This window comes from Podarcis erhardii (genome assembly GCF_964252035.2).
Source record: "Podarcis erhardii genome assembly, chromosome: 7".
NCBI lineage: Eukaryota > Metazoa > Chordata > Lepidosauria > Squamata > Lacertidae > Podarcis > Podarcis erhardii.
The window spans coordinates 27,341,037-27,362,014 of NC_138511.1; the positions used below are offsets into that span (position 1 = coordinate 27,341,037).

Sequence of the window (20,978 nt, forward strand, 5' to 3'; positions counted from 1 at the left end):
AAGTCAGAAAATGTAAAAGAGGGGGCGAAACCAACCAGCACTAATGCAGTGTTTAAGCGGGGAGATTTGGGCTACGGAATTCAAATCCTTGCCCAACCATTAAATTTTCTTATTAAGGCTGATCTAACCACTATCTTTCAGCTTGTTTTACCTTGCAGGGCTGTTATAAGGATAAAATGAAACGAGAACACAAGAACTTTGTTTTCTTTCTCTTTTTTTTTTCTTTCCTTTTTTATTATACATTTCAGAAATAGCCCTGTGCAAAGGAGTGCAACATACACGATATTTATAAGTAAAGGAAACAAGACTACCCATTGAAAGGTCATTCCAGAGTTTATGCGAAGAGAACGGCAAAAAAATATTTCCTCACTTGAAGAGGCATTTCCCCTCTTGTTTTGCAGGTCATGCAAAAAGTAAGTAAAATTGAAGTACAATCAGGAGAACCAGAAAGGAAGAAAGGAGAAAATGGAGGAGACTCCGAAAGTCAGCTTCCCATAGGTATATGTGTGTTTCACGAAAAGAGATCAGTAAGGAGCCTTTATAAAGAAGAGGATTATTCAGGTACAAAAATGCATCTTTACGTGGACTCAAAATCACAAAAATGGGAAAAGGGATAAAGAATAATGCCTTTTGGCATTTCAAAATATTTGGCACACTTGTCACTGTATTGTGGTTTGGGTGGGTTTTTTTTTTTTGCAGGGTGGGGTGTTTTTTGTGTGACAGAGAATAAAGTCACAGTTTTTTTAAAAAAGAAAGAAAGAAAGAAAGAAAGAAAGAAAGAAAGAAAGAAAGAAAGAAAGAAGTTAGCCCACGTTGCTTGCTTGTGGTCATTAGAAAAAGCGATGCACATCTTTTGTTTTTTCTGCCCCCATTTCACATATAAAATTAAATTTTTCTATCTCCTTAAGAACAATTGCCTCTTGCAACAGTGAAATACCAGATTTGCAATCTGTTTTCAGAAAATAATAATACTGAGATAATTTCTTCCCTGTAGAATCCCTTCCTTAGAAAAGTTTTGGTTCCGTACATTCCACTGAAATTTTAAAAGGTAGCTAGAATTAAATATAGATATAGATATATAGATATATGTTTATAATTATAATTATATATCATTATTTTCCCCTCCCTTTCCCCACCCACATTCATAAATACAGACATTTTCTTTTAAAAAAATGGAGATGGAGAGCATATTGTATGGAAATGTATGGAATTGTTTTTGCAAGATTTTACCATGTAAACAAGTGCTTGTTCAGAACAAGTATAAACAGTGACACTTCCCAAGATTTCCAAGAAAACACTGCTAGATTCCCTGCCTTTTTTGTTCTGTATGTTTAAGGGACTTTTAAAAATCCAAATTCCCAATTACTCATCATCCAGAGGAAAAAAAAGGGGAGCACCAGTCTTAATTTAGACAACTGAGCTCTTCTTCGTACATTTCAATTTGTACGGTTTGCATTTTACAGTTCCTGGAATCTAGTTGGGCTTGGATTTTTATTTTTTATTTTTATCTTTTCACACATGAGTAAAACTGCTTTCCTCATCTCACACCGTCTGCCTCTGAGCCTGCTCCTAAGGATTTCGCAAGATGGGTCACAGGATAGCAAGGAATAACTTCAAAGTGCTATTAGTTTGCTTGCCTTTTTTGTTTTTTGTTTACCCAATAATAAAAGGTCAATCATTTTCTTCCCCCTCCTTTTCACTCAGTGTCTCTGTGGAAAGATTTAAACTCCCGGAGGTGGTTTCTCTGAAATGTTTTTGAGGACATCATCAATTCTGTCGTCTTCAATGACAACTGTAAGCAGATAAAAAGAAAAGAAAGCAGAGCATTTAAGATTCTATGAAGCTTCCATTATTTGGATTTTAATTGCTGACATCGCCCTATAGTAAAAAGCCACAGGGTGGGGCGGGGCTTTAAAATGGGTGATAAAATGAGAAAGGGACAAATGTGAACCAGAGAACTGAAGTTCTGTAGCTGACAGTCCAAAGAAATGAGCCCTGCATCAGATTAACAATTTATCCCAGGTCTTGTAAAGGAGAATTACCTGGTGGATTTGTCTCAGAGCGAATTAGTGGGAGTGAAAGTGTGTGGGTTGAATTTGCATCCATTTACTCACCTTGAAAACCATCATTTATCATTTGCAATTATTTTTAATCCCTCTTCCACGCAAAAATAAAATAAAAATTAATCTCCAGTCACACTATGTCCAATAGGGGATCATTACCTAGTGAGTGAAATTAGAGTTGCAGTCACAAAACGTTTTTTACTTGTGACTCAGAAAATCTGCTGTCACCCTCCCCATGACTGTAGGGTGTGTACGTACACACACACACACACACACACACTCCTTTCTGAAAAGATGATTTCAGTCCAAATATGTGCTGTTCTTTCCAGAGGAGTGCCTGCAAAGTTTATCACTGAGAATCTGCTCTTCCGAAGGTCACAAAATCTACAACCTCAAAGGTGATATATAGAGTATCAATTAAGATTCTTTTTTGTAAGCAAAACAAAAAAGCACCAACTCCACCAAAAAACATGCAAATGAAGTCCCAGGTTAGCTAGTGCCATTACTATCCTAAAATTAATTGCAGGATTAGAAGCACAAAGAGACCACACACACACACCCCTTCAACTCATTATAATTAAGCCCTAATTATGTTGGGTGAGACCCTCCAGTCTCAAGGAAAAACGTAAGCGAGTCGAAAGCTGTAAGTGGAAAGGGTCCATTGATGACCTCTGTCCCCTACTGGGGTCCTATTTTCCTTCCTCTGCGCCCACCTCTCTAAAATCTTAAATTTGAACGTTGGTACCTCCAACCCATTTCCTCTCTCCACCAAATCATTTGACAGAAGTGAACTGGATCTAAGGATTCAAGAGGAGACAGAGGTCCTGCCTTTCAATAATACATTTCCCAACTCATCACCTGGAGCAGAGTGCTGTGCACCTCCAAGTCTTACTACTGTTACGTCAATAAGAATCTCAAGCGGAACCCACTGGGGACCTGCACATGGGTGAAAGGGGTGTCATGGTTTCTGTGCAGCGGGCCCACCTACTTGGGGTGGGGTCCAACCCCCCTCCCCCCCCCACAAAAATGGAGAATGGCCCAGTCTATAACCTCACACCTCTATATTATTGTATTTCCAGACAGCCATGCTGTTCCAGCAAAAACAACGGAATAGACTTGTGGCACCCGAAAGGCTTACCTATTTATTTTGGCATAAGCACTGTGCACCAAAACAAACTGAAGTGCCACAAGTCTCTTGATCGTTTTAAACATTGTTCTTAACCATCAGCAGCCAAAGTTGTTGTAATTACCACCACAGCCTTCCTTCCCTCACTGCCTAATTTCCCACATTTTAGATTGTAAGCACTTAGAGGACAGTGACCAATCTCAATCTCTCTCTCTCTCATATGCTAACATACACCAGCAGGAGAAGAAGAACTTCCAATTTCAGCAAATTCATTTGACTCCAGATATTTTTGCTTCACTGGGTCTTATAGGGACTGTGAGAGATAGGAGCACATGGGAATGGGAGACACGCAGACTTATACTCCATATTATTGACACTGCGGTAGGAGCTTATGGAAAACCAGTTCTTCGGTAAATGAGTGTCAGATATGTGTGTGCATGCCCTTTTCTTGCACAGGGTGATTTTTCACTCAGCACTTTGGCCCCATTGAAGCCCTGATCAAAGGCCCTTTCCCAGCACTGCTGCAGAGAGTGCAGAAACTCTTCCTGGACAGGAGTTGCAGCATTGGGCTTTAAATCCCGCCTCCTCACCTGACCCTCACCTCACAACCATCTTTGGGAATGGGCTCTCCTTTTATTTATTTTTTAAGCTTCTATCCTTTTGACACACACAAGCACACATCCAGCCTGCCTTGAGCAGGTTTCTTAAGATTAAATTGCCAGGTCAAGGACCCCCCTGCTGCGGGTGCTTCTGGATCCAGGATATGTGGATGGTGTGAACAGCTAAAAGTCTGCGGAGCGATGGAGGGAGAAGGAGAGCAGAAAGGTTTGCATGGGCTTAGCGCAGAGAAAAGGCGAGGGGGTGAATGGGTGCAGGGTTAGGAAGAATTAACAGTTGCAGATTGCGTACAACATCAGTCAAGCGCAGGGTGGACCCACTGAAATGAACGGACCACTTAAGTGGATTCAATTCAATGGGTCGTCTCTGAGTTAAAACATATTAAGAACTACGGCACAAACAAGTTTCACCCCAGCTGTTGTGCAAGGAAGTGGTTTTGGAGAAAAAGATGGATCATTTTTAAGGGTGTATTTATCTATGGGAAGGTGCTTTAAGCCGGGATCCTATCTAATTCAGAATCAGATAAGGGCACAGGAACTGTTGCGAACATAGAAACACTGGAAGCTTCCTTATATCATGTCAGGCCGTTGTTTGATCTGGCTCTATTAGATACACTGACTGGCAGGAGCTCTCCAGGTTTCAGATAAGGGAGCTCCCTATCCCTACCTGGAGATGCCAAGAACTGAACCGGGGAACTTCGACACTGAAAGCAGGTGCTCCATCTCTGAGCTGTGGCCCGTCCTCTAAAAACAAAGCAAGATGCCCGACCTCGTGGCTCTAATCAAGGGGCCGGTTTTAACAGAAGCACTGAAAGTCAGTTCGTTGGTCTATCTAGCTTAGGGTTACCTACACTGACTGGCAGAGGTCCTTCAGGCTTTCCGACAGGGTACATTCCCAGCCCTACCTACCGATATTTGGGGGGGTGAACCCCGGATCTTCTGCATGCAAAGCAGCTGCTCTGTCGTTCCTCACTGCTGCGCTCCCAGCACATCGAGTAGGGGTGTATGTGCTCCTATGGAACATGATGAGGCTTACTCTCGAGTAAGCACACCTAGGACTCCGCCATGGGAGCGCGTGGTGGTGGGAGAACCCAGAGAAATTGCAAATAAGGGTTTGTAACTAAGGGGATGCAAGCTCTCACAGGCCACCCCACTCTCGGAAAAGTTAAGAACTTCCACAACATTGGGGGGGAAGAGGCCCAGCAATTTGCCTCAAAGCAATGGGGAGGCTGGGGTGCAGTTTCCAAGCGCGCCCAACGACAGCCTCCCCCCGCCTGCTGCTCCCCCTTTACTCCGCGTCCACCCCGCATGTGCCCCGCATCGCTGCCCCGCTGCGCTCACCGCATTTGCTCCTGCCGATCTGCCCCAGCTTGGGGGGCCGCTTGGTCTGCCCCCCCGCGTAGAAGTTGTTGGTGTCCTGCAGGCGGCAGGTGAAGGAGATCTGCCCCACTTCGCCGCCGTCCCCGTAGGGCCCGATCTTCTCCTCGCTGTAAGGCAGCACCTCCGACATCGTCGCTTCCACCGAGGCAGCTCCCGGGAGAGCGAGGCAGGCGGGCGGGCGAGACTGCAGCGGCGGCAAGTAGCAGCTCCGGGAGGGCGAAGTCCCTCAGGCAGGCCCGCAGGGGGTCGTCTCCGGGATGCGGCTGGTGGCAGAAGTAGGATCAGGCGCAGGGGGGCCCCGGGAGGCTCCTGGGGGGCTGCCCGGCTAGGCTGTGGCTCCTTGCCTAGCTTGTTTTTGCCTGGGGCTTGCGCGATCGCGGCTCAGGAAGGTGCGCAGGGAAGGTGCTCAGCAGACTGGCAGGCAAAGCCCAGCGAGGAAGAGACAGGAGAGGGAGGGGAGGGAGGGAGGGAGGGGAGGAGGAAAAAGGCAGAGATCCCTGGAAAAGCTACAACGTCAGAGAGGGAGGAGGAATGGAGAGAGAGAGAGATGCATGCAGCTTGGAAAGTGTCTCACTCTTCTCTCAGCCGTGTCTCCTTGCGCTCATCCGTGTCTCTAAGGAAGAAAGAGCGTCGGAAAATTCCTACGCTCTCCTTATCTCGCGTGTTCATCTCGGACCAGCTGCTGGCACGGCTTTTGCAACGGCGTTGATCTTACAGCCCATGCTTGCTTGTTTTGAAATGTTGCAGCCCAGCCTGCAGGCCTTCCTCTGTGACTCCCGGAGACTAGCATGCTCACGTTACGGTTCTTGCGAGCAGCAGCCAAAATGCATCTCTTTTTCGTCATTTTTTTTTTCCAAAAGGAGAGGGGTGGGGTGGGGAAAGAAATAAAACAACAGTAGATTACCCTTTAAGAAACAGCAGCAGCAGCAACAACAACTCAGGACACCCCTTGTCCTGCCTTGTTGTATTTGTTGGCCAAATTTTCACCAGCTGGCAAGAAAATAATGGTATTTGTTTTACAACCTGCCTTTGCCGCCCTGTCAGCACAGCATCCTCAGGGCAGATTATGGTAACCGATATTTTAAAAACGAGTAAAACAACTTGTGTACGTGTGAGCGTGCGCACATGCACATATTTATGCACTCCTCATTCTGTTTGTGTGAATGCTTGCATGAATAATTTTGCCAAATGCATCTATGGTGTTTTCAGTGGCTGGTTTGGCAAGAAAATAATTGCATTTATTTCTATTAAAACTTCCCATTGCCACCCTTCAGTCCCACAATCCCAGAGTGGCCGGCAATAAATGAATTTAAATATAAAATTATATTATTATTATTATTTTAAAAAAATTATAGCTCTCCTAATCCCTGTGTGTGTTGCGCTCCTTTGCCCAACTTATCTATTGCACTTTTAGCAGCTTGTTGTTTTCCCCCCACAAGGAAATAGCAGGTAATATGGCATGAAACAAACGTTAAAAAGAAATTAAGTGCAACTCAGTACACGAAGCATAAAACAATCACAACAATTAAAGTTAAATAGCAGGAAACAGGAAATACGTGACAGCTTGCACAGAACCAGCATCCCCAATGGCGGTGGTTGGTGTCAGCAGGAGAAGCAAGGAGCCAGGATCAGCTCCCAGCTCTCGCTCTCGCTCTGCCTCGTTCAGACTAACCTACCTCACAGGGTTGTTATGAGGGTAAAGTGGATGAGAAGCTGTAGGTTGTATCCAGCTCAGTTCTACATGGAAATTATGGACCCAAGTTAGCCAAGTCCATTCATTTCTGTTGGGTAACTCTGAGAGGTACCAACATTGGCTACAAGCACACGAAAATGATCGTCAGCATTTCGGAGGGGGGAAAACAGGATAATGTCATTTCCCAAAGCATCTTTGCATGTCTGCAGTACTCTGAATTGGCCAATCTGCTTGCCTTTCCCATGCAGCAGGGCTAAATTTAAACTGGAAGTTCATCCTTAAGACACTGACCAGAGTTAGGCCACTGTTCCATTGACCTCAGTGTTTTCTACACTGGCTGGCAGCAGCTTCTCAGGGAGTCTTTCCCAGCCCGGCCTGGAGATGCCAAGGATCAAACATGAGACCTTCTGCATGCAAAGCAGGTGCTCTGTCCCTGAGCCACAGTTCTCCCTCTAATGCCTGGTAATGTCATAAAGAAGAGGTTGTTCCAGGGCATGTTCAGAGTGCAGTGTTATGTGAGCTGGACTCTCATCCCAGGCTGCCTTCCCCACTGCATGCATGTTGTGGCCGAGGAGGGGGCAATTTATTAAGCACAACTGAAAGGAGCAAAGAAAGTCACTTGTTTGTTTATTTATTTGTAGGTTTACAAGCCCAAAGATATACTCCACTTCTTAGTCACCAGGTGGTTTCAAGAAAATAAAAAGAAAATGATAAAACACTTAAAAACCAACAAACAGTGGAAACCGTTTGGAACTATTCTAAAAAAACCAAAACATATTAAAGCATTTGCAACCAGTGATCTTGGGGAACAGTGTCTTTCAGCCATTAAATGCCGGGGTAAATAGGAATAATTTGAAATTCTTCCTGAAAGTCAATATTGAGGGAGAAAGGTGCACTTCGTTGGGGAGGGCATTCCTCAAATGGTGAACCACCACCAAAAAAGCCCTGCACCACCAACAAGGCCTCACCTGCCAATCGTAGGGTATTCAGATGATTGATATTAGGGAATGAGTTCTTGAAGGTACTTGGGTCCTAAGCATTTAGGGCTTTGTATGCTAGTTTTAACTCCTTGGATTTGGTCTGGTAGCTCACTGGCAGCCATGCTTTCAAGATACACGATCTCACTGGGCTACCCCACATGCCAGCCATGTTCTGCATTCGCTGCAGCCTCCAGACCATCCTCAGAGTGTGCATGTTCTGAATGAAAAGAACATACAGAAATGAATCATGTTAGCACTTTGGTTGAGAAGAAGAAGAAGAGTTTGGATTTGATATCCCGCTTTATCACTACCCTAAGGAGTCTCAAGGCGGCTAACATTCTCCTTTCCCTTCCTCCCCCACAACAAACACTCTGTGAGGTGAGTGGGGCTGAGAGACTTCAGAGAAGTGTGACTGGCCCAAGGTCACCCAGTAGCTGCATGTGGAGGAACGGGGACGCAAACCTGGTTCACCAGATTATGAGTCTATCTAACTACTACACCACACTGGCTCTATTTCTGCATTGCAGGGTGTTGGACTAGATTACTCTTAGGATCCCTTCCAATTGTACAATTCTATGGTTCTAGTGGAAACAGCTTGCCCCCTCCAAAAAAAAATCTATATTGGTCAACGCTACATACAAAAGGTTGCATATTAAGAGAAATTTGCCAAGGAGTTTTCATGAGGTATCTGGAAATGGTTATGGAAATGAATTTAAGATTTGAAAGAGAGGTGGGGAGACAAAAATTGATTCATTGATCCATTGTTACTTGCTACAGTGAACTGAAACACCCCCATACAGTTTCTCCTTTGGCTCCTGTTTGGCTGTGTAACTTGAGAGATCCAGTCTCAGGATGGAATCCTCCTAGGTGACTGAAAGGCATCACTAACTGTGTTACAGCAAGGTGATGCAACCCCATGTCTACCTGAGACATCAGTTTCAGTTGTCAGTTTCCTACAGCCAGAACGTAAAGGAAGCCAGGAGTTCTGTTCTTGGCCTAGCCTGGGTTGCCCTGCCCTGCCTCCATGTGTGGGAGATGTCACCTTATTCAGATGCAGGGAAAGACCTCCTGATCCCTCAAGCAATTTTTTTTTCTCCTGCCCTCACTCCAAATAACAGAGACCAACCAGAGACTATTGAGAAGCAAAGCAGCTAGTAAGTCTGATCTTTATTAACTGTTGCAACAGGGTGCTCCCCCACACGCAGGAGAGAGGATGAAGACCCAGAACAAAGGTGTGCCCACCATGACGTATATAGACATTTTAAAATGCCTGCCCTGGAGTCCACCCCCAGAAACATCATACATACAACACAGAAAAGGCGGTCTACAACAGAAATCTGAGTGCATTGTTTATCTCCTGTCTGACAAGTTACCTGATTGCATTATCCGGGTCTTGGCCACTCTTTTGTTATTATAACTACTTAATTCCTGAATCTAGGTCACAGGCTCACACCCTGTTCATATCTTGAATGTGACAGGATTTGTGAGGAAAGAGACAATGGGGAGGTTTCCCACTTGGACCTTGCAGAGAAATATTTGAGGTCAATTTGTTCAGGACCTAATCTGTGGGGTTTCAGACATGTGGTTTATATATACAGTTATGAATATATATATATATATATATATATGACCTTAAAATTCTTATAACAACCAGAATACAACTTCCCTCAAATTGGGGGTTGCCTGCCTAAGCAACCCCCAATTTGCCTGATGGAGCATCTCCAACCTCATTGTTCACTGGGCCCAGCTCCGAGGGACTTCTGGTGGTTCCTTCACTGCAGTTACAGGGAACCAGGCAGAAAGCCTCCTCGGCAGTGACAGCCTCCCTGTGGAACGCCCTCCCACCAGATGTCAAGGCGATAAAGAACTACACAACTTTTAGAAGACATCTGAAGGCAGCCCTGAAGAGGGAAGTTTTTAATGTTTGATGCTTTATTATGTTTTTATATAAGCTGGAAGCTGCCCAGAGTAGCTGAAGAAACCCAGTCAGGTGGGTGGGGTATAAATAATAAAAGGATTATTATTACAGACCCTCCAAGTGTCCCTGTTTTCCAGGGATAGTCCTGGATTTACAGAAACTGTCCCAGTTTCTGATGTGATCCAATAATGTCCCAGTTTCTGTTAGGATGTCCCTATTTCCATCAGAGAAATGCTGGAGGGTATGGAGTTATCCAACGCCCAAGCCATCTGAAGGCAGTCCTGTATAGGGAAGGATTGCTTTTTTTAATGTTTAATGTTTTATTATGTTTTTATATATGTTGGAAGTCTCTCAGAGTGGCTGGGGCAACCCTGTCAGAGTTATATAAATAGTAACATTATTATTATGGAATAGAATGTCCCTGAGGGACGCGGGTGGCACTGTGGGTTAAACCACAGAGCCTAGGACCTGCCGATCAGAAGGTCGGCGGTTTGAATCCCCGTGACGGGGTGAGCTCCCGTTGCTCGGTCCCTGCTCCTGCCAACCTAGCAGTTCAAAAGCACATCAAAGGGCAAGTAGATAAATAGGTACCGCTCCGGCGGGAAGGTAAACGGCGTTTCCATGCGCTGCTCTGGTTCGCCAGAAGCGGCTTAGTCATGCTGGCCACATGACCCGGAAGCTATACGCCAGCTCCCTCGGCCAATAAAGCGGGATGAGTGCCGCAACCCCAGAGTCGGCCACGACTGGACCTAATGGTCAGGGGTCCCTTTACTTTTAGAATGTCCCTATCTTAATCAGAGAAATGTTAGAGGGTATGTTGTTACTATTCACTGTAACAAGTAGAAGAATTAAACAGAAATGTTCACTAGGTGGGCTCAAGCTACCAACCTTTTGTTTAATGGCTGACCACACGAACTGCCTCACAGAGACATAATTGGAGACCAAAAAAAGGCACTGAGGTGCAAGGAGAAAGAGCCCAGATAAAAATTGCCTTCCTTCCTGGTTATCAAGTCAATCATTTGACCAGTAGGGAGGAAATTATACCCAACCCCATCAACCAAGAAGAGAGCACTGCTTGGTGTTTTTTTTGTGGGGGGGAGTGGCAGCCACACACCTTTTCGGCCCCACCCACCACTGATATGCACACACACTCACACACAAGGCGATCCACGCCTGGGTCGGATACTTGCATCAAAGCGCTTCCTCCTTCCTTCTCTTCCACAAACAATTCAAAGTGCAGGTTTAAAGCTGTATCAAGCAATAGTTGATATGCCTTTGACCACCTCGGGGGCATTGAGTTCACTCTGGGCAAATTCTAAAAGCTGTTCTCTGCTGGCCGTTTTCCAAAGGCATAACAATTTTCTGCTGCCGATGGGCAAAGTACAACCAAGATCTGGGAAGAGGAGTGAGCAAATAAAGGCTAGGTGAACCAGATTTCATTTCCACAGCACAGATCCCTCCCAAGGGAAGGGAAGCTTCTCCACCTTACATCCCTTCAAACCTGGAGATATTCCTTTTCCCTGGAAATGTAACTGCAGGCTCTGATCCCTGACCCAACTGCAGGACTGTCAATAACTATTTTAAATGCACACTGGCAGCAGCACACCTCATATTTACATGCTGCTATCACCTCTGCAGCCCTTTCATTTTTGCACAGGCACCGCAAAGACGTCAGCTTGCAAAGTCTGGCACCTTTGGCCAACGCTAAAATTCGCAAGTTGCATCTACCCATCACCACAACAGATTCACGTGATTTAAATGAACATTAAAGCAAGAACTTCATGCGAGAAGTTATTGGGAAACGGGCTGGGGAGGAAAACCACCCGCAGAGTAGTGTTTTCCCACCCCATCCCCATCTCAATAAATGACGTAGTTAGAGATGGAAAAGATGCAGAACAATTTCCCAGGCCTAGGAGAAAAGGCTACAACAGAGGTAGCCAACATGATGCCCTCTAGTTTTTGTTGAACTTCCACTCCCATCGTTCATGACACAATTCGCATTTATACAGTATGTGTCGGTTCAAATCTAGAAACTAGGACCACAAATTAAATAGACATACAACCCGTCTCCCCACAGTGGCCAGGTGAGCCGTGTGCCCGTTTAGTCTTCTGTCCAGGTGTGGGTGGGCATCTTAGAATTGCAGAGTTTGAAGGGACCTCAAGGGTCATCTAGTCCAACCCCCTGCAATGCAGGAATATTTTTGCCCAACGTGGGGCTCAAACCCATGACCCTGAGATTAAGAGTCTCATGCTCTACCGGCTGAACTATCCCAGCATAGGCCTCCCTTCGTAAGGTTCTTGCTGTTTAAAGTGAACTTTGATTGTGGCAGCACCTACACTTGGGAACTCCCTGCCTATTGACACCAGACAAGCGCCTTCGCTGTACTTTTTTCAGCACATGCTAAAAATATTTTTGTGTAGGCAAGCCTACCCAGATATGCAGAACATTTCAAGCTTTTCTTTTCTTTTTTTTAGTTTATTGCTGATTTTATTTTTTTTAAAAAAATGTTTTAAATAGGTGTTCTTTGTTGTTGTTTTTAGTTTTTACCAATAATGTTATTGCTTTATTCTCTTTGTAAACAATCAAGGGGTGTATCACTTTTATGAAACGAATAAAATAAATAAAAGGGACATGCCTTCAAAATAGAGGGTGTGTAGGATGCATAGGAATGATAATTATCAAGACTCCAAGCTAGGGAAAGATTCCATCATTAGGCAGCAAATTGAGAATAAAACTGCCAATATCACAATGCCATTATATAAATCTTTGGTGCGGCCGCATTTGGAATACTGTGTACGATTCTGGTCACCTCACTTCAGAAAGGATATTCTAGAGTTGGGAAAAGTTCAGAAAAGTGCAGTCAAAATTATCAAGAGGATGAATCGACTCCCCTATGAAAAAATGCTGCAGCAACTGGGACTCTTAAAAAAAGAAAAAGCAAAAGCAAATAAGAGGTGAAGTTTTGAAATATACTCAGAGTCGAGAGTGGATTTCATGCTCTTTATTCAGCTCATAGTGGTGAGGAGGAATAATAGTTTCCCCAAAGTATCTGCCTTATATACATTATTTACACAATGGGCTGCACGTGATTGGCTAATTCCGGAATTCTCCTGTAGGCCAATCAGGTTGTGGATTCACTTCCATCTGGAGCTGGATTGGGCGGCTCCTGCAGACCAATCATACTGCTGCATTGTTCTAGGACCAATCAGACTGCTGCATTTTGGATCCTATTCAACTCAGTACATAACACCAATAATATATGGCATGGAGAGTGGAGAGAGACTTGTTTCCCCCCCATAACACTAGAACTCGTGAACAGCCAATGAAGCTGAACGCTGTAAGATTCAAGACAGGTAAAATAAAGTCCTTCTTCACACAGTTTCACAAACTATGGAACTCCCGCCCCCAGGAGGCAGCGATGGCCAACAAATCAGATGGCTTTAAAAAGAGGATTGCACAAATCAATGGGTGGTTAGCAGCGCTGGATTTACGTATAAGCTAAACAAGCTATAGCTTAGGGCTCCACTCTCTTAGGGGCCCCCAAAAAATTCAGAGGGGGGAAAAACAATGTACATTTCCAAAATATAAGATAAAAATAATAATAAAATAAAACCTGCATACAGCAACAGTGTTTTGTGTTGTGCAGGCTCCTATGATGTAAGTAAAGAGCCCCGCCTGCTAGCCTGCTCCCTTAAATATCACTGGTTTGCGCATTTCTATATATAGGGTGCCTACATTCTGCATGGACTGGGTGCATGGCAACATGTGCAATTGGCTTTAGATAGCTATTCGGTCCATAAATTACCATATAGCATATATTCAATACAAAAAACAGCAACAATTTGTTGTTGACAAAGGACAGCTAGACCTATAAAGGGCCCCATTACCTTCAGTAGCTTAGGGCCTCATCAAACCTAAATCCGGCCCTGGTGGATCTGGCTACAAACTATGATGGCTATTGTTCTGTCTCCAGTGCTGGAAGCCATAAATGCTTCTGTACACTAGTTGCTGGAAGCCACAGGAGGGGAAAGTGCTCTTGCACACATGTTGCTGCTTGCATTTCCCACAGGCGTCTGGTTGGCCACTCTGGACTAGAAGGGCCTTTGGCTTGATCCAGCAGGCCCTTTTATGCTCTTCTCATTTTAATAGAAATCAAATCTCATCCTGGTGGGGAAGACCGTGGCCTGTGTGCCTGCCACAATCTGCCATCCAGATGTTGATGGACATTTTTGAGGCCTCTCCTGCATATCCTCCAGATTTGGACTGGGAAGTCCCAGAAGACATCTCCAAATAAAGGGCTGTTCTCTCTTGAGATCCCTTGAGATAGAGGACTGTCCTCTATAAAGTAGGGTACTTTGGAAAGTAGGACAAGTGGGTGAAATGTAATTCAAGAGCATCTTAAAGGTATTTTCCTGGGAGCTATCCTACCCCTGCTTCCCACAGGGAAATCTGACTCAGTTTTTCTCAAGCATTTCAGGGGAAAGTTCTGGCTGCCAGCTCCCCTCAGCGTCTCCTGCTGAGGGTCCCGTAAGGAATAAAAATGACTGTCCCAGTTTCCCCGTTTCAGGTCTCGCACATGCAGAAATGTGTTTCAAGGAACCCAGCTTCCAAAAGCAGCTTGATATAGATTAGAAAATGCTAGAAAAGGAACACTTTTATGAAGTCTAAATGGAAAGATGATCTTGGAGTTGGCGAAAGATGTACAGTGGACTCTGGGGTTGCGAATGTGATCCGTGCAGAAGGCACGTTCGCAACCCGCAGTGCTGTGTCTGCGCAAGTGCATGACGCGATCTAGTGTTTCTGCACATGCGCGAGCACCAAAACCCAGAAGTAGCCTGTTCCGGTACTTCCAGGTTCGGTGCAGTGCACAACCCGAAAATGCGTCACCTGAAGCGTCTGTAACCCGAGGTATGGCTGTATGCTTTTTGAGGGTGACTCCATTTTAAAAAAAAAAAAATCCCTGAGCTGGGCACATCACTAGTGCTCATGAAAAGATGCTCACTCACAAGAAGCCGTCTCTTGCGGTAAAAGCAACAAAAGGGACATCAAGGCAGCTTAAAACATGGGTTGTCAATATGCACTTCTGGTCTTACACGCAACTAGATGGTGCCCACAGGACCCCATTCTCCTACCCCTTACTGAATTTAGATTTGAAAATTAGAATGCTACAACAGAAGAGGTTTCCAGCTGCATTGAGTGAAATATACTCAGAGTCGCAAAGTGATTTCATGCTCTTTATTCAGCTCATAGTGGTGAGGAGGAATGAATGAATGTCCCCTCAAAGTATCTGCTTTATATACATTATTTACACAATGGGCTGCACATGATTGGCTAATTCCAGGATTCTACTGTAGGCCAATCAGGTTGTGGATTCACTTCTATCTGGAGCATGATTGGGTGGTTCCTGCTAACCAATCATACTGCTGCATTGTTCTAGGACCAATCAGACTGCTGCATTCTGAATCCTATTGTTCTAGGACCAATCAGACTGCTGCCTTTTGGAGCCTATTGTTCTAGGACCAATCAGACTGCTGCAGTTTGGATCCTATTCAACTCAGTACATAACACCCCTCCCCTCTAAGTTCCAGTCCTGCCCGGAAGGTCGCATTCATAGTCCTCAAGGTACGCCGGTGGCCTACGTGTGCGTTGCGGCCTGGGGTGTTCCCTGGTCCGGGGTTCAGGTTCTGGCTCGTGTTCCAAGGATGGGGCTGTTTGGTCTGGCGCAACCGGCTCGCTCAGTCGTGGCTCTGGTTCCGGTGTCCTTTCGGCCTCGCGGGTCCTCTCTGTATTTACTGATTCTGCCTCTCCTGCTTGCCCCTGCTGCTCTATGGGCCTCACTGCCCCACTGTTCCCTTGGGACTCCTCTGACCTGTCCTCCTCCTCCTGGTTTTCTTCCGGGAATCGTCGCCGTATCTGGTCGCAGTGGCGGCGCCAGCATTGCCCCCCATCTGTTAGCACCTCGTACGACACGGGGCCCGTGACCCTGGTGACTGTGGCAGGTACCCATGCAGGGCCTGCCCCAAAATTCTTTGCGTACACTGGGTCCTGGGCCTCGAAGGTCCGGGGGTTCCTGCCTTCCCCCACCACTACCTCATCCTGAGCTCTATCGGGGTGAAGGCGGTCCAATCTGATTGCAAGGCGCCGACCCATTAGTAGTTCAGCGGGGCTCCGGCCAGTCGTTGAGCTGGGGGTGCTGTGCTGTGCTAGAAGGAATGTGGCAAGGCGGTACTCCCAATCCCCTTGCGTCATGCGGCGAAGGGTGTCCTTGGTGGTCCGCACCATGCGTTCTGCTTGGCCATTGGTGGCAGGGTGGAATGGCGCCGAACGGATGTGGCGGATGGCGTTCTGCACTGTGAAGGTTTGAAATTCTCCTGATGTAAATGCAGTCCCGTTGTCTGAGACGAGAGTGTCAGGGAGCCCGTGGGTTGCAAACAGCCTGCGTAGTACCCGGATGGCTGCGGACGTAGAAGTGGACGGTACCAGTGCGACTTCCAGCCATTTGGTGTAGGAGTCCACCACTATGAAGAATGTTTTCCCCTGAAAGGGGCCAGCGAAGTCCACATGCAGGCGTGACCATGGTGCTCGGGCGGACTCCCAGGACTGGACTGGGGCCCTTGGGGGATCTGGGCGGGATTCCTGGCAGGCCTGGCAGTGTTTGACCCAGGCCTCTATCTCTCCGTCGATCCCCGGCCACCACACATAACTCCTGGCAAGGGCCTTCATTCTTACTACCCCTGGGTGTGTCTCGTGTAGGGCTGTGAGGACCCTTTTGCGGAGGGGCTGGGGAACAACGACCCTGCTTCCCCATAACAGGCACCCCTTGTGGGCTGACAGTTCATGTTTGCGGGTTGTGTAGCCGGCGAATTCTGGCCCGGGGCTGCGGCTGGGCCATCCCCTCCACACCCAGTCCAGGACCCGGGAGATGACCCTATCTTTCTTGGAATGGTGTGCAACTTCTTGTGCCTGAATGGGGCGGTCAGGAAGCAGCTCCAGGCTCATAACCTCTTGTGCAGGTGCTGGGTCGGGGCCTGTTTCCGGTAGTGGTAGCCTGCTGAGGGCGTCTGCATGGCCCATCGCCTTTCCAGGGCGGTGAATCAGTGCATACTGGTAGCTGGCAAGGAAAATTGACCACCTGAGGACGCGAGGAGACAGCACTTGGGGGGTCTGCTTTTCGGGGGCAAACAAGCCAAGCAACGGCTTGTGGTCAGTCACCACGGTGAAGGGCCGCCCGTACAAGAAATCATGGAATTTTTTTACTCCCTTCACGATTGCCAGACCCTCCTTGTCGATTTGCGAGTAGTTCCGCTCGGTTTCGTTGAGTGTCTGGCTAATTCCAGGATTCTACTGTAGGCCAATCAGGTTGTGGATTCACTTCTATCTGGAGCATGATTGGGTGGTTCCTGCTAACCAATCATACTGCTGCATTGTTCTAGGACCAATCAGACTGCTGCATTCTGAATCCTATTGTTCTAGGACCAATCAGACTGCTGCCTTTTGGAGCCTATTGTTCTAGGACCAATCAGACTGCTGCAGTTTGGATCCTATTCAACTCAGTACATAACATTGAGGGAGCAGGATTTGGAGGGATTGTGATTGGGACCTAGGGAGTAACTCCCTCCAAGCCTAACTGTTGCAGGGTTGTTGTGAGTCTCCTGAGAATTGCAGCTGGGGAGGGGGGGGGGATGATTAACTCTTGCCTCCCCAGTCAGACTCTCCAAAGATCACATGCCTTCCCCTTAAGCTTGAAAAAAAAGCGAAAAGACTTTTTTCCAAGCCTAATTGTTGGCCGGGATGGGAGAATAAGAGCAGGGGAATAAGAAACTGTGCATAGATGAGTTCCCCACCCCTCATCTACACTGACAAGCAATGGTTCTGCGCAGGCAGGGATGTTTTCTTAACCCCACCTGGAAATGCCAGGGAGCAGCCTTCAGTTTACCAAACATAGCTCTGTTCTCTCCCTGCCTCTCTCTGCCTCAGCTGCAGGTCACAGTCTCCAGATCACTCCCCACCTTGGGGGAAAAATAAGACTGTTGAATTTGCCAGCCCTACCTATGAGTGGGGAGTCAGTGGGAGGGCGGAATAGAGAACCATGAGATCGGTTTCTTGACCGGCAAGTTTCAGGTGCAAACATTAAGAGGGATTTGTTGCCCTTACTCAAAAAAACAACCAGCGTGGGTGGGCAGGAGGTGCAAGAAGAGCCACCTGCTTACTTCTTAATTTAATTTGCTGCTCTATCATGCCTTGAAGCACTGTGTGCATTTAGCTGCCTCCTCACCGCCACACACACACAAAGACCTCACACCCCCCCCAACTTCATTTCGAAGAGAGTAAAACAAATATTTTCCATCTCGCCACCTAAGCTAGCAGATGGATCGGCCTGGGTTCATCTAGCACTTTAATATTATATATACACACATATATATTCTGGTTAAACAAGAGCAAGCAACATCATCGAGATTGCAAAGGCTCTGCCTCTCTCATTCCAGAGAAGCTTGTGCCATTTTTAAGCGTGAGGCTATTGGCTCGATGGATCCCACTTTTCACAACAGGTAGCAGCACATGAAGCATCAAGACTCCAAATAAGAGATTATTGGGGGAACTGTGTCTGCCTTCCACAAAGTGCCTGCAGAGAGGTTTTTTGGTGAGGGCAGGAAGGAAGGGTGTGCATTAGCCTTTTGAAAGGAGTGGGGCAAAATGCATACAGTATCATGGCCAAAGGTGGTGGGTGATGGGCAGTGGTGTCCAGCTACCTCTGAAAAGCTGCAGGTTCCCATTTCTGACCTAATTCCACATGGGGATGATCAGGACAGAGTGAATAGCTCAGTGGGTTAGACCATGGTGCTGGTAACGCCAAGGTTGCAGGTTTGATCCCTGTATGGGACAGCTGCAGATTCCTGCATTGCAGGGGGTTGGACTAGATCACGGGTAGGCAAACTAAGGCCCAGGGGCCGGATCCAGCCCAATTGCCTTCTAAATCCGGCCCACAGACGGTCCAGGAATCGGCGTGTTTTTACATGAGTAGAAAGTGTGCTTTTATTTAAAATGCATCTCTGGGTTGTTTGTGGGGCATAGGAATTTGTTCATTATTTCCCCCCAAAAAAATATAGTCCAGCCCCCCACAAGGTCTGAGGGACAGTGGACCGGCCCCCTGCTGGAAAAGTTTGCTGACGCCTGGACTAGATGATCCCTAGGATCCCTTCCAACTCTAGGTTTCTATGACAAGCTTCTTGCAGTATACATTCACCTAAACAATCTGCAGAATCAGCCCTTTTACAAGTGCCATATCACTTTGATTTCACACTTGTAAGGAATCCTTTGTTGTGGCAGCACCTACACTTTGAAACTCCCTGCCCATTGGTATTAGACAGATGTCTTTGCAGTACTGTTTTTGGTGCATGCTAAAAACTCTTCGCCACTGCCATGAATTTGTCTTATCTCTTTTAAAACTGGTGGCCATCTTACCTTGTAGGAGCAAACTGTGCACAGACGAAGTCAGAACATTGATCCCTCTAGCTCAGTATTGTCCACATTGACTGGCTGCAGCTTTGCACGATTTTAGGCAGGGGACATTCCCAAACCCACCCGAAAATGCCAAGGATTGAACCTGGAATTTTCTTAATGCAGTGCTGGTGCTCTGCAACTGAGCCACCGTCCTCCCTCTAATGCCTTACAATGTCATGAAGAAAAGACTGTCCCTGGGCATGTGCAGACTGCAGCCCATGCAAGATGGATTCTCACCCATCTTGCCTTCCCTCGCACCCATCTCCAAGTCCAGCAAAGATGGACGTGTGAAAATGACACACGCACACACATAGGGACCATTTGCATGGGATATTGTGCTTATTAACATTGTCGAAATATTTTTTGTGTTGTTGCTTCACTCTGGGATGGAAACAGGTGGCTGCCGAAGACACCCTCTTACTTGGAAAACAGATTCATAGGTCCAATAGTATCATCACTGTAGGAGTGAAAGGGAGCGGCAGAAACAGAAATAGACCAGAGTGGCAGCTCTCTCTGCTTTGCTGTCCCTGTTTACCATCACACCTCTGCATCTTCGCTTGGCAAAGGAAAGCCTGCCAGCAGATGGAGTTGTGGGCTTGCAGCGGAAGGTTGCTGAGCTTGGCCACCTGAGCGCAACCATCACGGTGATGCATCGCCACCTAGAGTCCCAACACAGCATCTCAGGAACCACAAGGCATAGGTTCCCAAACAATACAGGGCTCAGAATTCATGCAGATTGTTTTAAGCTCTACAAGTGATTCAGGCATGGCAGCACAGCAGAAATAGGATGTGGTGTAATGGTTAGAGTGCCAGACCTGGACCTGGGAGACCAAGGTTCAAATCCCCACTTGACCATGAAGTTCACTAAACCCTGGGCCAGTCACAGCCTCTCGGCCTAACCTACCTCATAGGGTTGCTGTGGAGGTGGAGGAGGAGGAGGAGGAGGAGGAAGAATCATGTATACTACCTTAAGCTCCTTGGAGGAAAACGCAGGATGCAAATGCATTAAATAAGGAAATGAAGTAGCTATCTCAGGTGATTGCGCCGGTCTTCTCCAGAGAGCAAACTGGATTTCTGCTTCCCATTGTTATGCCTGTCAAATTGTCACATCGAGAACCAGTGTGCTGTAGAGCATTAAGGTAAAGGGACCCCTGACCATTAGGTCCAGTCGTGACCAACTCTGGGGTTGCGGCGCTCATCTCGCTTTATTGGCCGAGGGAGCCAGCGTACAGCTTCCGGGTCATGTGGCCAGCATGACTAAGCCACTTCTGGCGAACCAGAGCAGCGCACAGAAACGCCGCTTAGCTTCCCGCCAGAGTGGTACCTATTTATCTACTTGCACTCTGACATGCTTTTGAACTGCTAGGTTGGCAGGTGCCGGGACCAAGCAACGGGAGCTCACCCTGTCGCGGGGATTTGAACCGCCGACCTTCTGATCAGCAAGCCCTAGGCTCTGTGGTTTAACCCACAGCGCCACCCACATCCCTGCTGTAGAGCATTAAGAGTGCTGAAATAGGATGCGGGTGACCTAACTCAGGCATGAAGTGCACAGACAGTCACTCAGCCTAACCTGCTTCACGGGATTCTGATAACAGGATTCAAAACAAGGAATCATGCAACTGCATGGTACATTTTTAAGTAAATAGCAGCAGCAGAGTGGGAAGATCTGGACCACAGGAAGGTCCTTTAACCAATCACA

General features: G+C 46.8%; 1 protein-coding gene and 2 long non-coding RNA genes across 3 annotated transcripts in view; 1 reads left to right on the forward strand and 2 right to left on the reverse strand.

Annotated features, from left to right (window-relative positions):
* Nucleotides 1-203: 203 nt before the first annotated feature.
* LOC309347094 lies at nucleotides 204-1,726 on the forward strand. Its single transcript, XR_014158845.1, has 2 exons — nucleotides 204-737; nucleotides 773-1,726. It is a non-coding gene; the product is annotated as an uncharacterized lncRNA (long non-coding RNA).
* CAMK2N1 (calcium/calmodulin dependent protein kinase II inhibitor 1) lies at nucleotides 781-5,919 on the reverse strand. The gene is made up of 2 exons (XM_081871455.1): nucleotides 5,148-5,919; nucleotides 781-1,792 (listed from the first exon to the last, which is right to left on the reverse strand). The coding sequence occupies exons 1-2, from the start codon at nucleotides 5,314-5,316 to the stop codon at nucleotides 1,722-1,724; spliced, it is 240 nt and encodes a 79-aa protein (XP_081727581.1). The 5' UTR covers nucleotides 5,317-5,919; the 3' UTR covers nucleotides 781-1,721.
* A 2,206-nt stretch (nucleotides 5,920-8,125) lies between these two features.
* LOC309347120 overlaps nucleotides 8,126-20,978 on the reverse strand; it is an 85,027-nt gene continuing 72,174 nt past the window's right edge. The window contains exon 2 of the long non-coding RNA XR_014158869.1: nucleotides 8,126-8,271. This is a non-coding gene — a long non-coding RNA (uncharacterized lncRNA). The remainder of the gene's footprint in view (nucleotides 8,272-20,978) is intronic.